General features: G+C 37.1%; 2 protein-coding genes across 2 annotated transcripts; one reads left to right on the top strand and one right to left on the bottom strand.

Moving 5' to 3' along the window:
• Positions 1-1,522: 1,522 nt before the first annotated feature.
• Positions 1,523-7,038, bottom strand: mrm1 (mitochondrial rRNA methyltransferase 1 homolog (S. cerevisiae)). The gene is made up of 5 exons (XM_048189955.1): positions 5,850-7,038; positions 5,564-5,657; positions 4,293-4,413; positions 4,088-4,207; positions 1,523-2,013 (listed from the first exon to the last, which is right to left on the bottom strand). Exons 1-5 carry the CDS (start codon positions 6,677-6,679, stop codon positions 1,967-1,969), a joined length of 1,212 nt encoding a protein of 403 aa, XP_048045912.1. The 5' UTR covers positions 6,680-7,038; the 3' UTR covers positions 1,523-1,966.
• Positions 7,039-7,129: 91 nt separating this feature from the next.
• mks1 (MKS transition zone complex subunit 1) lies at positions 7,130-17,223 on the top strand. Its single transcript, XM_048189954.1, has 19 exons — positions 7,130-7,270; positions 7,379-7,469; positions 7,829-7,956; positions 8,053-8,105; positions 8,202-8,357; positions 10,123-10,220; positions 10,323-10,451; positions 10,820-10,924; positions 11,022-11,130; positions 12,377-12,433; positions 12,519-12,561; positions 12,755-12,817; positions 13,645-13,715; positions 13,795-13,864; positions 14,005-14,112; positions 15,144-15,277; positions 15,353-15,435; positions 15,536-15,633; positions 16,942-17,223. The coding sequence occupies exons 2-19, from the start codon at positions 7,393-7,395 to the stop codon at positions 17,043-17,045; spliced, it is 1,686 nt and encodes a 561-aa protein (XP_048045911.1). The 5' UTR covers positions 7,130-7,270; positions 7,379-7,392; the 3' UTR covers positions 17,046-17,223.
• Positions 17,224-22,675: the final 5,452 nt, after the last annotated feature.

Raw genomic sequence — 22,675 nt, 5'->3', positions numbered from 1 at the left:
AAGAAACATTTTCTTAAATGTTAAAAACCAGTTGCTTACTATTTTTTGTGGAACCGGTAATGTTTTTTTTCTTTTCAGGATTCTTCGATTAATATAAAGACAAAAGACAGAAATCTTTAACATTATAAATGCCTTTAACATCACTTTTGATATTATTAAGTATTAATTTCATAAAAAAATGTATTGTCCCAAATCCTTTGAATGGTAGAGTATACACTACCGCTCAAAAGTTTGGGATCGGTAAGATTTGTAATGTTTTTAAAATAAGTTTTGTCTGCTCACCAAGGCTTAATTTATTTAATTAAAAATACAGTAAAAACAGTAATATTGTGAAAAATTATTACAATTTAAAATAACTGTTTTCTATTTGAATATATTTTACAAAGTCATTTATTCTCGTGTTGGCAAAGCTGAATTTTCAGCATCATTACTCAGTCTTCAGTGTGACATGATCCTTCAGAAATCATTCTAATATGATGATTAATTCCTCAAGAAATATTTGTTATTATTATCAATGTTGAAAACAGTTGTGTACTTTTTTTTTGAGGATTCCTTGATGAATAGAAAGTTCAAAAGAACAGCATTCATCTAAAATACAAAGCTTTTGTAACATTTTACACTACCGTTCAAAAGTTTGGGGTCAGTAAGAATTTTTATTTTTTTGAAAAGAAATTAAAGAAATGAATACTTTTATTCAGCAAGGATGCATTAAATCAATCAAAAGTGACAGTAAAGACAATTATAATGTTACAAAAGATTAGATTTCAAATAAACACTGTTCTTTTGAGCTTTCTATTCATCAAAGAATCCTTAAAAAATATATTGTACACAAATATTTTGTACAATTGTAAACAATAAATGTTTCTTGAGCAGCAAATTGACATATAAGAATGATTTCTGAAGGATCATGTGACACTGAAGACTGGATTAACGATGCTGAAAATTCAGCTGTCAACACAAGAATAAATTACATTTTAAAATATTTTAAAATAGAAAACAGTCATTTTAAATTGTAATAATATGTCACAATATTACTGCTTTTACTGTATTTTTAATTAAGTAAATGTACCCTTGGTGAGTAGACGTAACTTCTTTTAAAAACATTAAAAATCTTACCGATCCCAAACTTTTGAGCGGTAATGTACATACTGTATATAGGACTACCCCTACATTTTGACCTCAAAATGTTAAAATGCATTGCAATGTAAATATTTCTGCTTCTTTATTGGCGCATGTAGGTGCACTAGCCTCAACAAGCATCCTACAAAGCTCATAGATATGGAATTTTATATTTAAAGAGTAAACATATATAGTTGTATATTCCTGTAGCTCAAACCTTGCATGTAGAAACTCAGCAACACCAAAGCCAATGGTTTGATTCACAGGGAATGCATGAATTGATAAATTGTATGCCTTGATCCATAAATGAAAATGTACAGCATGGGTCAACTGGGTATATAAACTGCAAATTATTAACTACATATTTAGCTTCAATGGGAATTTTCAAAGAATTATCAATAAATGTATTTTCATCCATCTTTATGTGGCAAATGTTTACAGTGATGAAGCAAAATAACTAATTAGCATGTTTCATGAATAATAATTGTTTTATATAAGTACCTCGAGCTCTTGGAAAACAAACCAAACTCCTTGTGTACTTGTGCACACTTGGTGAATAAAGTGCATTTTGATAAGATGAATAATTAAACATTACACCTCTGTTTTTAAAAGCACGTTTTCCCAGAGATTGTAGAGACCCTGTAAAGTGCAGGTCTTGTCTTAAACAAGGTGGTCATAGTCAGTAACTGGACCAGAATGCATCTACATCCTCTCTTTATCTGATCAATGGGCCTCTCCAGACTCTCAGACTGTTAATTGATGAAGTAATCCAGTCATTAATCACTGTAGGGGGCTAATGAGAGACGTCTGAGTAAATCATGCTGCTGCCTTGTCGTTGTTGCCATCATCAGCAGCTTCCTGTGCGTGTGGACAGAAGAGAGTGCAGCAGGATGCCTGCATGGGAGAAGGAAAAACCGGCAACAACTCCATAAAAATATGCTCTTAATAATCCATATGTTTCGTTAATTTATATTCATAGATGGAGTCTTGAAAGAAAATTATATATTTATATATACACACACTGATGAGACATAACATTATGAGCACTGACAGGTGAAGTGAATAACACTGATTATCACGGCACCTGTTAGCGGGTGGGATATATTAGGCAGATGTGTAAGAAGCAGGAAAAACGGACAAGTGTAAGGATTTGAGCAAGTTTGAGGGGCCAAATTGTGATGGCTAGAAGATTGGGTCAGAGCATCTCCAAAACTGCAGCTCTTGTGGGGTGTTCCCGGTCTGCAGTGGTCAGTATCTATCAAAAGTGGTCCAAGGAAGGAACAGTGGTGAACCGGCGCAGGGTCATGGCTCATTGATGCACGTGGTGCGCGAAGGCTGGCCCGTGTGGTCCGATCCAACAGACGAGCTACTGTAGCTCAAATTGCTCAAGAAGTTAATGCTGGTTCTGACTGAAAGGTGTCAGAATACACAGTGGATCACATTTTGTTGTGTATGGAGCATGAAAGGGGGACAACCTGTCACTCATATCACGACACAGCAATAGAAAACCACAACGATGCAATCAGTGATGCAATCACTATGTACTCATCCATGTAGTGCGTGAACTGTCAAAGGTTATTTTGTCATTTAACAACAGAGTCTGATACACTCTCCCCCTCCAATAAGTAATTAAAGCTGCAAAAGTTGAGTACATGAAGTGTCCAACATTCCACACTTCGTTTTTTCCGTATTTTAGTGCATCATCCGAGTATTTAAAGTGTACTTTTTCTTTTTGGAATTTTCAGTGTGAACGCATTACGTGCACTATTTATACTTATGCACTATTCTATGACGTTTTTAGGTATGCGAATTGGGACGCACTGTATCACAACTTCCATTTCATGCTGATTTTAAACCAATAATAAACCTTTACAGGTGATGTTATTCATTTTTAATTTTGTCTTAATATCTACTAAAAATCATCCAGAGCTGTGGTTAATTTCTAACATGTCAATTTTAAAGGTGCCATAGAATTGAAAATTGAATTTACCTCGGCATAGTTGAATAACTAGAGTTCAGTACATGGAAATGACATACAGTGAGTCTCAAACACCATTGTTTCCTCCTTCTTATGTAAATCTCATTTGTTTAAAAGACCTCCGAAGAACAGGCGAATCTCAACATAACACTGACTGTTACGTAACAGTCGGGATCATTAATATGTACGCCCCCAAATTTTGCATATGCCAGCCCATGTTCAAGGCATTACACAAGCCAGTATTAACGTCTGGATCTGCACAGCTGTATCATCAGACTTTATGCAGGTAAGCAAGCAAGGACAATAGCGATAATAGCGATAAGGGCAATAATAACTGATATCATGATATCATGATATTTTTAGTTATATTTGTAAACTACCTTTCTAAATGTTTCGTTAGCATGTTTCTAATGTACCGGTAAATGTGGTTAAAGTTACCATCATTTCTTACTGTATTCACGGAGACTGGAGCCATCGTTATTTTCATTATTAAACACTTGCAGTCTGTATGATTCATAAACATCTCTCCAACAGTGTGTAATGTTAGCTTTAGCCCATTAGCCACGGAGCATATTATCAAACTCATTCAGAATCAAATGTAAACATCCAAATAAATACCATACTTACATAATCGGGTATGCTGCATGACAAATACTTGTAAAGATGTAAAGATCCATTTTGAGGGTTATATTATCTGTGTGAACTTTGTTTATGCAATGTATTATAGAGTTGCGAGCTTGGGGCGGGGAGCGCGAGCATTTAAAGGGGAAGCACGCTGAATCGGTGCATATTTAATGATGCCCCAAAATAGGCAGTTAAAATAATTAATTAAAAAAAAAATCTATGGGGTATTTTGAGCTGAAACTTCACAGACACATTCAGGAGACACCTTAGACTTATATTACATCTTGTGAAAAAGCATTCTATGGCACCTTTAAGTAAATACCAGCAATTCAGAGCAATATTTACATAAAGAAAAACATACAGTACCTGTGGCTACAGATACATTGAGTGACTCTATTCCAGGGTGCATGTTTCTGCGTGGAGGGATGGTGAGCAGGACATCACACAGCTGACGCAGTTCTGGAGACAGACCGTCACCCTCTCCACCTGATAGCACAAACAAAGACAGACTAGCTTTTAAACAACACAGAGAACAAAACAATTATCGGTCCAAATAAATTTGAACACATACCCATTAACAGCAGTGTAGGTCTGGACATCTTGAAATCTGAACATGGCATAACAGGGGATTCAGGATTGCCTTCCTCTAATCCAACAGTGCCGACTACTTCCCAACCTTGTTCCGCTTTCACCTGTAATGTCATACAAAATTGGTTATAGCCATTAAACAATGGAGTAGGAGTATGTGTTTCTCAAAAGGACTTGACAGACACAGTCTAAACCTCAATGGTTTCCTTTAACTGCCCTCTACAGGCTACAGATGGAAAGACTGTTAGAAAACTTGGGAGTTATAAACGGGTCTTATCAGATAATTCTTAAAATTTTCTATTCAATTCATAAACTAAACCAGGGTTTTTTTTTTGTTTTTTTTTTTTAAGTTTTGATGAACACCTTGAAAATTACCTCCTTCTTAAAATGTAAAGACAACTAGAGTATGTCTTAATACAAGTTAATGTAATGCATAAAAATATGTGCAAGTACTATACCAAGTGTGATATTATAAAGACATATTATGAAATTTTTGAAATTATGAATTTTGGAGAATTTCAGGACTCCCTTCCAGTTTTTGCTTTTCTCCAGAATTTGCTTTTCTCAAAAATGTTGGTGATATTTGCAGCATTTCTGTGTCGATTTGCAGGAAAAAAAACACCAATAATCATTTTCTATTTATATAATAGTATTACTGCAGTAGCAGCAACCTGTAAACTGTTTTGTGCTTAATCATTGAAATAAATTGTGAACAGTTTGAAAAAACAACAGACAAGTGTAGATGGCAAATTGATCTGGATTACTTGGAAATAAGCCTACCTCAGAACTTTCCTTTTAAAACACCCTTTCTTATATAACCTAATTGGTGTCAAAGTCCTATTGCTCTGTGTGGCTGGTCTATCCCTGGTCATTTTACAGAAGAATTCACTACACTTGCACATTGATTAATTTGCCTGGGCTCAGAATTTGAATTTGCCATTCATTTTTTGGGATCGCACAATCCTGGAGGGACTGATCAAAAACTATGGCAGTCACAAGAAAGAAAACACAATTAATATCATGATTTACAACCATTTATACTTTCTGACCAAAAATGCATACTTTTTTCAACTTTATTTCTCAAATAATAATAATAATAATAATAATAATAATAATTATTGCAGACCCCTAGAAATTCCCTGGACCCCAGTTTGTAAAACCTTGGACTAAACCACAACTGTATCCTGTATTCTGCCCTCTACAGGCCACACATGTAAACACAGTGAGGTGAAGTGGAGTGATCAACTTCCAGACCTTTATCATATCTTTCAAATTGCTGTAGCCAAACACCTCCATGACCTCCATCACACCAGCACTGGCTTTGCTCACTGTGGGCGTCAGAGGACAGCTAACAAAGAGAGCAAATGATCAGAAGCAAATATCAATGGTTCATACAAAGTAACAGTTAAAAGCACATTTTAATTTAATCATAACCAGTCTATATGACCAAATATACAAATAGTGTTGGTTTTATATCCTACAGTCCATTTAACAATGTTATAACACACGGGATAAACACAAAAGCCTCTTTTCACTCCACCTGTTTTGAATGCTGCTGGCAATCCGATCCACTCCCAGGAAGTAGGCAGACCGCAAAATGGCACCAAGATTCATGGGATCCTGCACTCCATCCAAAACCAGCCATAATGCCCTGTCATTCCTCAACTCTTGAGATGTTATTGGTCTTTCCACATTGATAAACCCAAGAGAACTTGCCTGCAGACACAATCCCTGGTGCACCTTTCCACCACACATCTTGTCAAGTGTTTGCTTGCTGACTCTCTGTATCTGCACACCACGTCTGACAGCCTCCTGACAGACCCTCAGAATCGCATCTCTCTGCAGCCCCTCACCGTTCTTCACAAAAAGACGACTCAACCTCCTTCTACCCTGAGTGAGGGCCAGCAAACATGGGGCCACCCCAAACACAATCTCCAACTGTTCTTCATTTGACTCTTTTTGGATATGCCCCAAAGTCCTTTTGGTTTCTGACTCACTGAAATCCTCAAACCTTAGTTTCTGAAGCTCTGATGACACTTTTCTCTCTGTTATTGAAGACGGAGCTGCTTGAGATTGTCTCCTCTGTGTTTTTGTTGATTTGGGAAAATCGTCTCTGTTAGCAGTATATTTATGCTGCCTAGACACAAATATCTTTTTGAGTTTCTCATCTGACTTTGAAACACTGTCACTTGAAAAGAAAAGTGCTGCATGTAGTGTTAAAGATGTTGGTGTAAAAGATAATTCATTCAGCCCAACCAAACATCTTCTATTCCTAGTTTGGTTAGAGACTCTGAATGCTTGGACACTCATTTTCCATACCTGCATATCTGCGTTTAATAACTTGGTAAAGTATGCCTCAATAAATGGCATAAAACAGCTTAAGGTTTTTTTTTTTTTTTTCCTTATCAACTGGTCAGTATGAAAGACCAGTTGACTTACACATAAAACCAGCTGAACACCAGTCGGGCAAGTCTGCGAGACCAGCTAAGAGCAGCAAACCTAGTTTAAGAAGTCGGTTGCAGGTAGCTGCTAACCAAAAAGCTAACTTGCCCTTCAGGATCAAAGTATCAGCAACGTTATTTAAACATTTAATGAAGCAGAATTTTCTATATTAGTAAAATGCTTTATATCAAAAGAAGCGACCTCAAGCAGATCTATACCATTATATTCGTTGTTCTACAACCACGTGGAACAGCTTTCAGTTCATTAGCAGTAGTCAATGTGTAGATGTGAAGCGTTGAGTGTTTTTACAACCGCTTCTGCTCCCAGATCAGCTGTGGCTACTGGCCCCGTTGCTGTGTACTGCTTCAAGCAGTGCAGGCTGATTTGAGAACAGCGTATTTATATCCGTACCGAGCATGCGCACAATTGGCTTCCGGCTTCTTCCGTTTGTGTTACTATGCAACAACAAGACGCTCTGATGTGTAGTATCAACTTCCTACCCGAGTGTTACATTGAGAAGTAATTTAAATCAGTTTAAAATTGCTCTGCTTTTCCATGCTTGGCGTGTGTTTTTAATAGTAAACGACGCAAATGGTACACTAAAGCTAAAGACTTTTATCTTTTGAGGCTGAGTGTCAGATATGGCCGACGGCTGGTGCACTGATACCGGAGAATCGGTTTACCGTTCCCGGGATGCAGTTAAAAACTTACGAATACGGTAAGTCACGTCGCTTGAGTGTACTTGACAACTATGACAAAATTATACACAGTATTAAATATATAACAATGTCTTTTGGGCATGGCAGTACCGTGCTATTCCTGGAATTACCTTGTAGTACCATGTAAATACCATGGTAAATGAATTTCAGTTCCATTGTACAGTATATATCGAAGTAAGTTACCATGGCGTTGTCATCTCTACTGCACCATAATACAGCCAAAATGTCTTTACTGTGATTCTAAATGATTACTAAATCGCTTATGTACCACTGTTTTTGCATGGTACTCCAAGTCACTAAACACAATACATTTGTGTTATGCCTAAAAACCATGGTACTTTTTTTGTTCCTTTTTTAGAGTGCGCATACAGCGTGTGACCTCGACAGCTGCTCTGTCTCAACACCTCCATCAGCAAATGATTTCCCAGCAGGAAAGAGGAGTTATAGAGCTGGAAACCTTCAGCTCTCAGACACGATCAGCCTCCAGTATGTGAAGGACAGATATAAACCTGTTAAAAAGTATTTGCAACAATTACCTGGTATATTGTGAATAATTATTTTCTCTTTCTTATTCTAACACAGCCACTGATGAGGAGGAACTGGTGGTTGGTTGGCAAGAGAAGTTCTTCAGTCAGGTAGGCAACTAGTGTGATATGTGTGCTACTAGATAGTCAGCAGGCTACCTGTTTTCATGGTGTATCTGATGAGTTCTGCTTGTTATTAATATGCAGTATGAAGTGGACCTTTACCAAACAGAGTCAAATTGTCAAACACCACTGGAGCGTCAGTATCACACAGAAATCATGGCAACTGAAAGATCCAAAAGAAGGCAAAACCAGCGCATTTTTACCTACACAGATTTTGATCGCTTTTCCAAATGGGAAGAGGTTGGTTGACTACTGTTTTCATTTTTAAACATAAAAAAAAAATACACAGGTCATATTTCACCACAAAATCAAAAGGAAAAAAAAAAAAGAAAGAAATGTTGGTAGCACTTTGTTTTACACTTACAGTGTCCCTGTTATACATCTTACATATATTTTTGCCCATACAGTGGAGATCAAAGAAAATGAAAACTGTTAAGCAGTTATCTGTTACCAACATTCTTCAGAATATCTTCTTTTGTGTTCCACAGAAGAAACAAAGAATTTTGGGCCGGACAATCACTTGAAGATATTTTTCATTGTGCATTACATTGTCATGACAATATGAGAAATTAAGAATTGTCATAAAAATAATGTCACAATACAGAAAATTTTAATGTTTCCAAATTATTTTTTTTCCTTAAAGTTACCATGAAATCAAAATTCGTATTTTTAATGGAATATTCCAGAATTTATTATAAATTATTTATCCGTGCACATAATATTTTCTTTTAAACTCACGTGCCCTCATAATCTTTAATCAAATAACTTCCTCTGCCTCTTGCAACAACATCTCATCTCTTCTCTGGTGATGTGTTCACTGGCGCGAGGGTGGAACAACCTGTCACTCACATGACATCACAGCAATAGCAAACCACAGCAATCCAATTAATTCCCGATGGACAAAATCAAGTCCCACCCTACATTTTTTCTTGTTTGAAAAGCCATTTCACTTGGATATACGTAATAAAAACTTCCGGTTCATGCTTGACTTTAAAGGGTTAGTTCACCTAAAAATGAAAATTCTGTCATTAATTATTCACCCTCATGACGTTCCACGTCGTAAGACCTTCGTTCATCTTTGTAACACAAATTAAGATATTTTTGATAAAATCCGATGGCCTAGTGAGGCCTCCAATTAACAGCAAGATAATTAACACTTTCAAATGCCCAAAGACATTTAAAACAGTTCATGTGACTACAGTGGTTCAACCCTTAATGTTATGAAGCAACGAGAATAATTTTTTTTGCACCAAAAAAATTAAATAACAACTTTATTCAACAATATCTAGTGATGGGCGATTTCAAAACACTGCTTCATGAAGCTTCAAAGCTTTACAAATCTTTTGTTTCGAATCAGTGGTTCGGAGCGTGTATCAAACTGCCAAAGTCACTTGAACCATTGAAATTTCAAAACGTTTCAAAACACTTATGACGTAACGAAGCCTCGTTTACTGAAATCACGTGACTTTGGGAGTTTCATACACGCTCCGAACCACTGATTCGAAACAAAAGATTTGTAAAGCTTCGAAGCTTCATGAAGCAGTGTTTTGAAATCGCCCATCACTAGATATTGTTGAATAAAGTTGTTATTTTGTTTTTTTGGTGCACAAAAAGTATTCTTATCGCTTCATAACATTAAGGGTTGAGCCAATATATTAAATAGGTTAAATATGTCTTTAGTAGCTTTCTGGGCATCTGAAAGTATTAACTGTCAATGGAGGCCTCACTGAACCAACAGATTTTATCAAAAATATCTTAATTTGTGTTCTGAAGATGAATGAAGGTCTGACGGGTGTGGAACGACATGAGGGTGAGTAATTAATGACAGAAATTTCATTTTTGGGTGAACTAACCCTTTAAGCAAAATATAAGTTCTTAATAATAAATAAATATCTGCAGTAAAATATGACCCGGACATGATTTTGACAGATTTGGTGAGATTCACCAGTAGATATATAGACTACATATGTTTTGGAGTTTCCTGAAGTTGTGATTTTATTGGCAGCAAGCTCAAAGTCTGCTGACCCCAGCTCAGTCAAAGCCAACCTTCTTAGCAGAACGCATGGCCAATGTTAGACACAGGAGACAAGAGAGACGTCCTGTGTAAGTGTACCTATAAGCAGTTTCTGTGAAAGTCAGATCACATTTAGGAAGTTAAGGAGATTTACCTGTACATAATTTGGATTTTTTTCTTACATAATTTAGAGAGTCTAATGTTCCCAAGTCGCGTTTAATCACATGGGAGCCTTCAGAGGAGTTCATAAAGAACAGCCACATCATCAACACACCAGTGCAGACCATGTACATCATGGGAGATCTTGGGCCTTCAGGAAAGTAAGTGAGTCAATGATACTCTTCATTAGCCACTTAAAAGGCTCGTATCATACATTTTATTATAATTTATTTAACTTGAGGGCCACTTATAATGTTATTCAAGGTATTTTGCATCCAAATGCGTTATGTAGTTTAATATAACCATTTTCCACCAGCAGACCAATTTTTTTTTTACTGTACCTTTAAGACTTCTATGCAAATAATCTTCAGAAAAGTTACAGAAAAACTCCCTTATTTCACTTTTAAGTTCCGAATTAGATTTTTATATGACCCTTTTAAAGTTACGTGAAATAAACAGACATTGGTGTCCATTTCGCAAGAGAATGAGATCTGATCTATCAACTGACTGAGTTGACGGTGTTTTATAGGTTGGGCCTGAAAGAGAATGAATATATATTATGCACCATAAAAGCAGACGGTAATGGAGTAATCACAATAAAACCAGACTTTAACAACAACAGAGGAGCCTACAGGCAAGACCCACCAATTTCTATTAATTTCTCTTAAGAATAATGTGGGGATGAGTTCATTGTGATTACAAAAAGTGTATTTGACTGTCTTTCACTCCAGGCTGGAAACAGAGGGGGAGAAGAGGGAGGTGTGGAGGCTATATCTGGAGAATGCCTCATCAGACATTCATGCAGAGGAGAAAGAGAGAGAGCAGCGCATGTACAGAGATGTATGGCCAATTGCCCTTGCTTATCTTAGTTTGCCACATTGTCTAGACCAGAGGTATCCAGTCCTGCTCCTGGAAGGCCACTTACCTGCAGAGTTTAGCTCCAACCCCTATTAAACACACCTGAATCAGCTAATCAGCTAGTCTTACTAAGCATACTAGAAACAAAGATGGTTTTAGGAGAAAGCATAACAGCTAACTTGGATCACATGTGCCCTGATAACTAATCACAGTACATCCTTGACATCACTGAATTTCGTTCAATGATTCGAACGTTAATTACTGTTTGCAGATATCATAGAAATGAATGAGAAGTGCCGTAAACTAGTGATGGGAGAAACAAAGCTTTTCAAAGCTTTGAATCAACTGAACCAAATGCTTTGCAAAATTATTCACTGTTTTGAAGCGTTCAAAACGGCACACGCTGGTGACCATGCTGGTCAGATCAGTGGAAATGCAACAAAAATTCAGCATAAAAACATAAAAACACATTTTACAAACATTGTAAATTGAAAGTAAAATCTATCAAATGCAATTAACTAATCTAATTAAAAATTAAGTGTCTGTGTAATATGTGTTCTTTTATCAATTTTCAGGGCTTGTTTTGTTTGTTTCATGGATTGCTCAGCTAAACAGATACTATTAAAGGGTTAGTTCACCCAAAAATGAAAATAATGTCATTTATTACTCACCCTCATGCCGTTCCACACCCGTAAGACCTTTGTTAATCTTCGGAACGCAAATTAAGATATTTTAGTTGAAATCCGATGGCTCAGTGAGGCCTCCATAGGGAGCAATGACATTTCCTCTCTCAAGATCCATTAATGTACTAAAAACATATTTAAATCAGTTCATGTGAGTTCAGTGGTTCAATATTAATATTATAAAGCGACGAGAATATGAATTTTTTGTGTCGAATCAGCGGTTCGGAGCGCCAAAGTCACATGGTTTCAGCAGTTTGGCAGTTTGACAAGCGATCCGAATCATGATTCGATTTGCTGATTCATAATGCTCCGAAGCATCACCCTTCACTTTGGAATGTATCTAGACAGTTTGGAACAGAGTCTCAATGTGATCTTCTTGGTTACTAGAAAACTCTGTTCATTAAAGCATTTTAAACTGCACTTACTGTACAGACAGCGTCCCTGGAGCAGTATGGAATTCATTGGCTGGCCCAAGACTCATTAGTAGATTGCTGACCCCTGTCTGGTGGATTCATCATTCACACACATTTCTTTTTTTCTTTTAGCTGTACACGCGTCACAAAGATTACCTCAACAGCCTGGTTGGCCAGGACTTTGAGATGGTAAGAATTACAATTCTTAGTTTAAAGTATAATCCAAATAAAAAAGGCAAATCTTTCATTCTGATTCTCCAAAAACTTCCTTTAGCCACCTCCAGGGATACTTCGCCTGATTGTAAATGGAGAGATTGGTGAGTAGAACAGTTATTATGAATTAAAAATTTGCTAAGGGGAAAGCAGTATAACATGTGTCCATTATATGCACATTATGCATGCTTAAATTGTACAATGTCTGCAATATATTTTTACATTTTAGCACAAACTGGGGTCTCAAAAGTTACTGTTTGGATCATAATATGGCCTTTTTTTTCCTTTTATTTTTAGTTTCTGCTCAGGGCTATGAGTATGACAATCTTTATGTCCACTTCTTCCTGGATTTACCAAACAGTAAGTCAATCTACTCTCATGCACACACAATGACAAACATTATTTAAACAGTTAAGCCACACTTATAAATGTACAACCCGAATTCAACAAATGTTTAACCTGAGAAACTTTTATCCACTAAATGAGCTCATTTTGTGCATAAAATTGTAAAATTTCTCAGTTTAAACATTTGTTATGTTATCTGTGTTCTATTGTGAATAAAATATTAAAATGAATTAAAAGTCTTAGTTTTCATTTTATTCAAATTTAAAAAACATCCCAACATTTCCGGAATTCAGGTTGTATACATGACATTGCTTTTGATGATTATTTAAGTTTTTAAAGAAAGCACAATCACACTTTTCAAGTTTTAAATGATAAACAATAGTTATACTGTTAAAAAAAAATACACATTCTGATGGTAAAAGTAATAAAATGACATTCAGACATTTTAAAGGGATACTTTACCCAAAAATGAAAATTCTGTCATCATTACTCAACCTCAAGTTGTTTCAAGCCTATGTGAATTTCTTTCTTCTGTTGAACACAAAAGAAGGTATTTTGAAGAATGTCTGTAACCAGTTGATAGGCCCCATTGACTTCTATAATATTTTTTTCCATACTATGGAAGTCAATGGGGCCTGTTAGATTACCCATATTCTTCAAAATATCTTCTTTTGTGTTCAACAGAAGAAAAAAAATCATACAGGTTTGGAAGAACTTGAGGGTGACTAAATGATGACAGAATCTTCCTTTTTGGGTGAACTATCCCTTTAAGTTACTGTATTACTGTTTTGTGCATTTTCTGTCAGTAAATCATGGTGTTGAGGTTGGTCTATGTTCTTCAGGTTGGTCCAGTGTTCCCTTTCAGTGTCTGTCTGGTGTGACTCAGACATGTCGCACACGCAGTATGGGAAAGGTAAGCCGCCATTTTAGTAGACCCCATCAACCGGCTCTGTGTTCATGGAACTGTGGTAAGCACGTTCTCTGTTTTATAGGAGGATGTTGCCTTCTTCTCCTATCCATTCAGCTTTGAGACCTTCTTCCATAAAGAAGATGAGTCTGATGGTGATATCTTTGATTGCCTCAGAATATCTGTAACTAAAGAATGGAAAATACTTTACATAGACAACCACCTGATATGAAATAGAAGTACCACTGTCAATACATTTTCAGTGAATAAACACAGGTGCTGATGTTCTGTGCAGGGTCATTATCCCAGTGGCCTGTGCTGTATTTCAAAGTTCTCTCACTGGATTTTTGGCAGCGCTACAGAACTGAGGGCTATGGCTTCCTGGTCATTCCCTCAACGCCAGGTAGGAGTTGGAAATTATTGCGTCTAATATAATGATTTTCAATTCATCAATTAATGGTTCTTTCAAACTGGGAAACATACACACATTCAAAAGTTTAGAGTCAGTAAAATTATCAAAAGGGACATTTATGTAAGTTAATGCATTAACTAATGTTAACAAATGAGACCTTATTGTAAAGTGTTACCAACAAACAAATGCACATGCAATAAGGGATGCATGTGTTAGAAACTACTTTTGACTGGTTCATCTCTTATGATTGTGCCCATGTAGTTTATATACAGTGATTAAAAAACAATTAAAATTAAATATATTATTTTTGTTTGATATTGAGAGCTGTTTGGGGAATTATTTTATGGGACCAAAATCTCTTATTAGGTAGCCTAATGTCTTCTTATAATTTATTACTTTAACAGTTAAACTAATCAAGAGCAAAATAAAAAATATATATAAAAATGTGCACATATAGTATTACATGATACAAATATTTTTTGACTAGTTTTTAAAGTTTTATTATATTTTTGTTTCTGAAATCCACCCTTCTGCAGGGATCAGGATAATCCTGAATTATGAATCAAAGGTATCCCAATCTTACTAAAAAGTTTTGATCGACACAACCTGACGATTTGATCCAGATCAAAACCAAGATTCGATTTTGTGATCTAATCCAATTTCAGAATCCATTTTTCTCTTTTGAACAACCCATTTTCAAGATTTGATCCAATCCAATTTCCAAAATCTGATCAGATTACTTTTGAACAACTGGGCCCTGGATATCATATATATATATGTGTGTGTATATGTGTATGTATGTATATATATATATATATATATGTGTGTGTATATATGTGTGTGTGTATATGTATATATGTATGTATATATATATATATACTTTTGATATATATATATGTGTGTATATATGTGTGTATGTATATATATATATATATATATATATATATATATATATATATATATATATATATATATGTGTGTGTGTCAGTTTGTTGAATAGTGGCTTTGTTTTACTGTTTCAGGTTGTCACAAAATGACTTGCCGCACATGGAGACCCGTCCAGCTTGGCACGGTGGCTGAACTGAGACGCTTCTTCATTGGCGGAGCACCTGAACTCGAGGACATCAGTTATGTCAGAATACCTGGCACTTTCAAGGTGATTCATTATACATTTTGTGCTGTGAAGTTTTGTATAAGCATATCTGTTAATTAAATTTGCTTCTGTTTTTAGGGAGAGCGAATGAGTCGCTTTGGCTTTCGCACTCAAACCACTGGAAGTGTGACCTTTACTCTTAATTGTATCCAGCATGCCAGGTTGGCCAACACAATCAGTGAATCATGCTTTTTGTGACTGCAGCAGTAGGCTACTATTTTGTCCCTTTGAGATTGTAAGAGCTTGTTGTTCCTTATTTAGGGCTTTTATTGATGCCAGCACCCTGAAGAAAAGGAGACAGACTGTTCTGGATCAGTTGGGAGGCCACAGTCAGCAGGGATCTGTCTATAATGTTCTGGGTAAGGCAAGTCTAAATAATTTCAGTTAGGACTTTTATTGCTATTACTTAGTGTTGTTTGCTGAGGTAATTTCAAGGTAAGTAAATGTTCATATTTAGGATTTTAACAAACCCCTAATTGTTCCACTTATTTCATCCCACCCTTTAAGTTACGGGGATTAGTGATAACTCAAATTATGAATTTTGTTGAGGATTCAGTCATTTTGTAAAAATATGTCTGATTGCTAAGAAAAGTAATGGTTCACCTTGTACTGTGTCTACACCACACATGACGCGACAAAAGCAAATAGAACCCATTATAAAGAGTGATGCTGTCTACACTGGATTCAATGCAAATTCCCGATGGTATACTGATACCCCGTTCTATTTCTGACGTATTTCAAGCGCTCGCGCTACTTCTGATGTGAAGGACAAACGGATTTGCAGTGGTCACATCCAGTGTGCACAGCTTCTAGCTGTTGCAGCGTGTAGACACAGTTCTCAACAAGGAGGCCAGGACCCACTCGGGTGCCTTAGCACACTTCCAAAGGGGGCTGCAAGATGCCTTAAATATATTATTACATTATTATATTAAATGATTTAAAATATGACAAATAAGCATTAAAACAAAATAAAACAGCTAAAAAGTGTTATATGACATATTTCTCATTTTGCTCATTTGCTCAAGCAGGATTCCTCTGCTTTTGGAAAACCTGCATGAGGGAATTGATTTTTAGTGTGATTTTTAGCCCATAAAAAAATGTGTAAATTAATAAAATATTTTTGAAAAATCGAAATAAAAAGTAATAGGAATTTATATAACGAGCATACATTTTTCTATTCATGTCAAGCTATAAAATATCAATAGCGTAGAGATGTATAAAACATTGTTCACACAGAAATCACTTTTAAACTAAGTCGCTTTCTGTTGGTCAGCTTGATGGATTCACATGATCAACTGGAAAATGAACAAAATTGCGCAAAATCCTATTGGAATGACTGGATTTTGCCAGCAATATTTTGCTGTGCATCAGTAAATGAGACCGCACCTTTAGAAGTACATTAAGGCAGAAACCAAAACATGTAATAGCTATACACCAGAATATCATAGTAATTTTTTTTTTATTTGGGCCAGTAAGCAACCATCCAACAATGCCCTGCTAACCACACAAGAAACGCTAGTGCATAGCAACACCCTGGCAACCACCCACAACACCCATGCATTGTTGTGCAGGCTTCAAAAAATCTAGTTTCTTTTGACAGAATGCCAATATATCAGATTATACAGGACATATTTCTTTTCTGATTTGGTGTGTGTTTGTGATTTCAGAAGCATTTCAGAGGGCTCATAAGCGCATGCAGGAGGCAAGAGAGACTTTACCCAGAGATCTCATCACCACCTCTGCACAATTAAACTCAGAGTCTTCTGCATAGAAACATTACACGTTGAATGTATATAATAATGATGTTCATAGTATTTGTGTTTATATGTGAATAGGTCATTTTTTTATTGTTTGAATTTTTCAGTTGTATCTTATGCATTCTTAATGCATTCTAACTATTTTTGAGAAGAATTTGCTTAATAAAGATATGTTTTTTGTACATATTAAAACTGATTGATTGCTTAGTTCACTTACAAAGAGTGAGGATATTTCAAAGAAATTCATATTGTGTTCATAATATTTCACAGACTGAACGGTGTGCTTGTGCTATCATTTCTCACAAATAAGTTTGTTTAAATTAACATTTAACAATAGATATACTTTTAAAATGTAGCGGAGAAATGTATTTGGACATTTTCAGTTTTGTCAGACATGGGTCAAAGTTAATGTGGCTCATGGCTTTGAAAGAGTTGGTTTAGCTGCACAAAAGGCTTCGTTCTGAGAGGCTCATGCTTAATTTATTTAATTGCAATTATCTAATGCAGCCAGTGGGGCCACTGTACATGCACATGAGTGAACAGCAGATGGCACCATCTAATCTATAAACATAAGCCACACATCATAAAACATGGTAGGTCAGTTATTTGATTCATGAAAATTATGATACAGTTACTTAGCTCTCTGCAAATTTGTTCTGTACAATTTGCGCTGCCAAGTTACATGACAAAGATATTAATGTAATCCATTACATTATACATTTAAGGTAATATAATCTGATACTTTTAGATTACTTTTGACCAAACTCATTTATCACATACATTGATTTGAATAGGATGATCTTGTACTATAATGATATAAAAATGCAAAGAGAAAGAATATATATTCCATTCTTTGTTATCAACAACATGAAGTGCATTAAATATTACATCATGTGAGGGTTTCCCAGACTGGGGTTCATTAGTTTAATGGCAAGCTATTAAGTAATTAAATTATAAAAATTAAAATAAATTATTTTAAAATAAAAACAAAGATGAAATATTTTATTTGTTTACCTACATGAAAATCTCAGAGGGTACTTTAAGTAAATAGGCTATGTTGAATCAAAGAGGATCAGCTGACAAAAGGGGGGGGGTGTAAATATGAAATGACATAAATTTGTACATTTTAATGTATTTGAAAAAATTTCTTTTGATTTCTGTGAATCCTGTGATAAAATGCTGTGTGGGTCTCAGTTTTCAGTGACAGGCACATGACTTGTGGATGGTCTGTGTGTGCAATTCCGAAAACCTTCTGAGTGTATAAGATGCAGACTTTTATAGAAAAGACCATTTTAAACATAACAAAGAAGTAGAATTAATGAATTATAAATAATTTACTGCCCTTGTGACATTAACATGTAATCATGTAATCATTAAAAAAGTAACTGTAGCCCGATTACAAGTATTTTTCAAAAAGTAATATAATTTAATTATAAGTACTGTACTTGGAATTTTGGAATGTGATTATGTAATCCAGATTACATGTAATCGGTTACTACCCAGCACTGAAAGACATGCATGATCACAAGGCCTTCATCTGATTTAGATGGATATAGTGAAAATATAATGTGTTCACAGCCCTTAAAGCAGGCACTCGGATTAAACAGAGCTCACTGTCCATCAGACCACCTGTCCCTGTGTTAAAGAAAGCAGAGTGTGCAGACTCTTTGGGTAACATGCAGCTGTGTGAAGTGTTCTCCATTTTCATTATTAAAAATAAAGGTTCTTAAATGGATTTTTGTCAGGGTGCAGAATCTTTAAAATTCATGGAATCTTCCAACTGCACTCTTTGTAGAGGATTTTTTTTTTTTTTTTTAGAATCTTTAGATTATAAAAATATTTTTCACACAAAAAAATGTGGTTCTTCTGTGGCATTGCTGCAAAAAGCCCTTTTTAGTTCATCCTGGCACTTTTATTTTTGAGTGTGTACTGCAGAGCCTAAAGGGGTAGTCATATCAGAACTGCCCCAATCAGTCCTGGCACCTATAGCACCTGCTTCTGTCAGAATACATCCTGCCCATAAGCTCGTGTCACTAGAGAGACAAGGTCAGAGTGCCACAGATAAATGAGAGAAAAGCAAAGGTTTCATTTGCATGAGTGAACAGCTAGGGGCAAAGAAGTCTCCTCAGCATGTTGTGCATTGTTCAGTTGGCGCTAATGAAATTGTAGCAGGCACTGCACACATGGTAGGCAAGTTGCTGATGGGCTCTTTTAATAGTGCCGCAGAGTCTGTCATCTAAGGTTACTCATAATAGTAACCCCCTGCCACCCACCCTTACACACACGCACACACACTCAAACAACAGCTCAAATATTACAACTAATACAAATAAAATGCATTGTAACAGAAGAATGCATGCAAATGCTTTTATAAAATTATGCTTTACATTTTCCTCAAAAATCCTCAAAAATTTGGCCCCAACTTCCACTATTGTCATTTGAGCTTGAACCTGGAATATTTTTTAAAGCATTGATTGCATTGATTATTGGGTTCATTGTCTATTGTCAATAGTGTATTATGAAGCGCAGCTCACACAGAAGTCACTTTCTATCCAAGCAGCTTTCTGTTGGTCAACAAGGCGAATTGGCATGACCAATGTGAATCCGTTGCTAAATCTGTATAGGAAAATGTTCCACCTCAATGCAAAATCCTCCGTTGTGTGGATTCCTGTTGAAATTACTGGATTTTTGAAAAATTGTTGAACAACAGTAAATGTGACTGTACCTTGATTCTGGTAACTACCCACAACACTCATTGTACATAAGTATTCGCATTTTATTTAAAAAAAAATCTAGTTATCTTTTTAACTTCTGTGATGTGTCAGAAATGACAGAATTCTCTTATAGAAATAGCTAAAAATTTAAAGCAGATGAGATGGAATTCCTGGTGGCTGGCATGGAGGCGACATGCCTGGCACAGCTTGGCCTTATCCTGTCATCATAGTGACATCTATTAGCATATGACTCTCTTTCATTAAACCCTCCTGCTTCTGCTTTAGCTTGTCAGCCATGCCAGGCATCTTCATTAGAGAGTCCTGCTGCTCTGTCTGTTGATTACCAGCTGACCTTGTATCCCATCTCTGTCCCTGATCTCCAATGATCAGCCAACAGAGCACAAGTTATAGCCCTGCTCCGTCTATAGGGATGACCTTGCATCTTGCACCACTCGGAAGGGGGAAGTCTCATGAAAGCAAAAGATGCAGTGGTTCACATTCACAAGTTCCTAAACTTTTGCTTTTAAAAGTGTGTAATTTCTGTTACAATAGCAGAAACTTTTTTTTTTTTTTTCAGAAACTTTCTTATGAAAATTTGTCACCATGATGTTAAGGCCCATTCACACCTAACAATAGATGTGGTACAGTAACTGTGTACAGTTTAAATTTATAACGAAGTGCCATTTCTTTAGTCATCTGCATTCTGCAACAATGGAAAATTTATAATTTGAATGACAGTAAAATTAAAGAGTTATGTTATTTCATATAACATAATATAACAGTTATTTGCCAGTTATGGTACTTATATTATATTGTATGGCCTACATAGGAAAAACACAACCGAATTTAAATACATGGATAGCCAAACATAGAAGCAACTGTATAAGAGACCAAGAAGAAGGGGTGACATCAACAAAATACTGTTACAAAGAGCTTTTTATATATATACACTACAAACTTAGCCAAAAGGACTTCATTTAGATTTTGATTTGAAGCCTTTTTTGTGTGATTATTTTGATTTTGTATGTTTTTTTTATAATGTGTTGTCTTTTTTGGTTATTTTTTGTTGATTGGTGAATACTGTGTGTTCTCATTGTTTACTTCGTTTTTCAGAGAGTCCTAAGTGTGGTTAATTGTACCCAAGTTATCAATAAAAGAGCAGTTCCCTCAGTCTCTGGGATATAACTGGGCCACAGTCTGGGAGTGAGAGACGCTATGCTTTCTCACTCCCAGCCTCAACCCCCTCTATCACCACAGGCCAAGAGGATGCACTACGTCTTCTTTCGTCTCCAGCCAGCCCATTACATGTTCCTTGGAGCCAGGTAAGTGTCATACCACACTCTCTGCCTCTACTTTGGGAGACTATGCTTCCTCGGTTAGGCCCCAAGGCTCCTCCTCACTGCCCCTTTGCATCGTACATCGGTTGTTCCTCTGGTGCCGCTCGCACTGAACCTGGGAGCCCGGCTAGTGCTTCCCAGCCCATGCCGCTGGCTCATTCGTACAGTCGGACTTGGCTACGCGATTCAGTTTGCCAGGTGTCCACCCAGGATCAGTGGCATCCTATTTACCTCAGTGGCAGGAAATAGACGTCCATGTCCTGTGAGCGGAGATTGCTTTCCTGTTGGCGAAAGATGCAATAGAGCCTGTCCCTCCAGCCGAGTTTTACAGCCCTTACTTCATCGTACCCAAGAAAAGCGTGGGTTATGGCTGATCTTGGATCTGCGAGTCTTGAACTGGGCCCTGCACAAGCTCCAGTTCAAAATGCTAATGCAGAAACACATTCTCACGTTCGTTCACTCCCAAGATTGGTTGACAGCGATCACCCTGAAGGACGCATACTTCCACGTCTCGATTTTACCTCGACACAGACCATTTCTTCAGTTTACTTTTAAGGGTCAGGCATACCAGTACAAGATCCTCCCCTTTGGGCTGTCTCCCCGCATCTTTACCAAAGTTTCGGAGGCTGCCCTTGCCCCATTAAGGGAAGTGGGAGTTCGCAATCTCAACTATCTTGACAACTGGCTCATTCTGGCTCACTTTCGAGATTTGTTGTGCAAACACAGGGACCTGGTGCTCAGACACCTCAGCCATTTGGGGCTTCGTGTCAACCGTGAGAAGAGCAAGCTCTCCCCTAAGCAGAGCATCTCTTTTCTCTGTATGGAGTTGGACTAGGTCGATATGACGGCATGTCTCAGGAACGAGCGTGCACAGTCAGTGCTTTTTGCCTGAATATGTTCAGGGGGAAGACAGCGGTTCCACTGAAACAATTTCAGAGGCTCCTGGGGCATATGGCATCCACAGCCACGGTAACGCCTCTCGGACTGATGTATATGAGACCACTTCAACACTGGCTTCACAGCCGAGTCCCAAGATCAAGAGCCATGGCACACATCATGTGATCATCACACTGATCTGTCAGCAAATTTTCAGCCCTTGTCAGACCATGGCATTCTATGGGCGGAAGTGCCCTTAGAACGAGTGTCCAGCCCCGATGTTGTTACAACGGATGCCTCCAGAACGGGCTGGGGCACTGTATGCAATGGGTACACACCCTTGGGCTCTTGATCAGGACCTTGACTGTAGTGGCATATCAATTGCCTTGAGCTGCTGGCAGTGCTGCTCACCCTGTGCCGGTTTCGGCCACTGCTTCAAATGCATGTTGGTCTGAACCGACAACATGCGGCTGTTGAGTGATACTCCCACTGTCTGCTCTTTTACTCCCTGACTGAGGCACCCCTCGGTACGGACACGCTAGCACACAGCTGGCACTGGGGCTTAGGTAAATATGCATTTCTCCCAGTGAGCGTGATTGCACAGACACTGTGCAAGGTCAGGGAGGACTAGGACCAGGTCTTGATGGTTGCGCCTTACTGGCCCACCAGGACCTAAATCCTCCCAGGCCATGACTCAATCCCTCCTGGGATCTCTCC

Source organism: Megalobrama amblycephala, linkage group LG4 (genome assembly GCF_018812025.1).
Source record: "Megalobrama amblycephala isolate DHTTF-2021 linkage group LG4, ASM1881202v1, whole genome shotgun sequence".
Lineage (NCBI taxonomy): Eukaryota > Metazoa > Chordata > Actinopteri > Cypriniformes > Xenocyprididae > Megalobrama > Megalobrama amblycephala.
The sequence above is the reverse complement of the archived record's forward strand: the minus strand, read 5'-3'. Positions and strand labels throughout refer to the sequence as shown.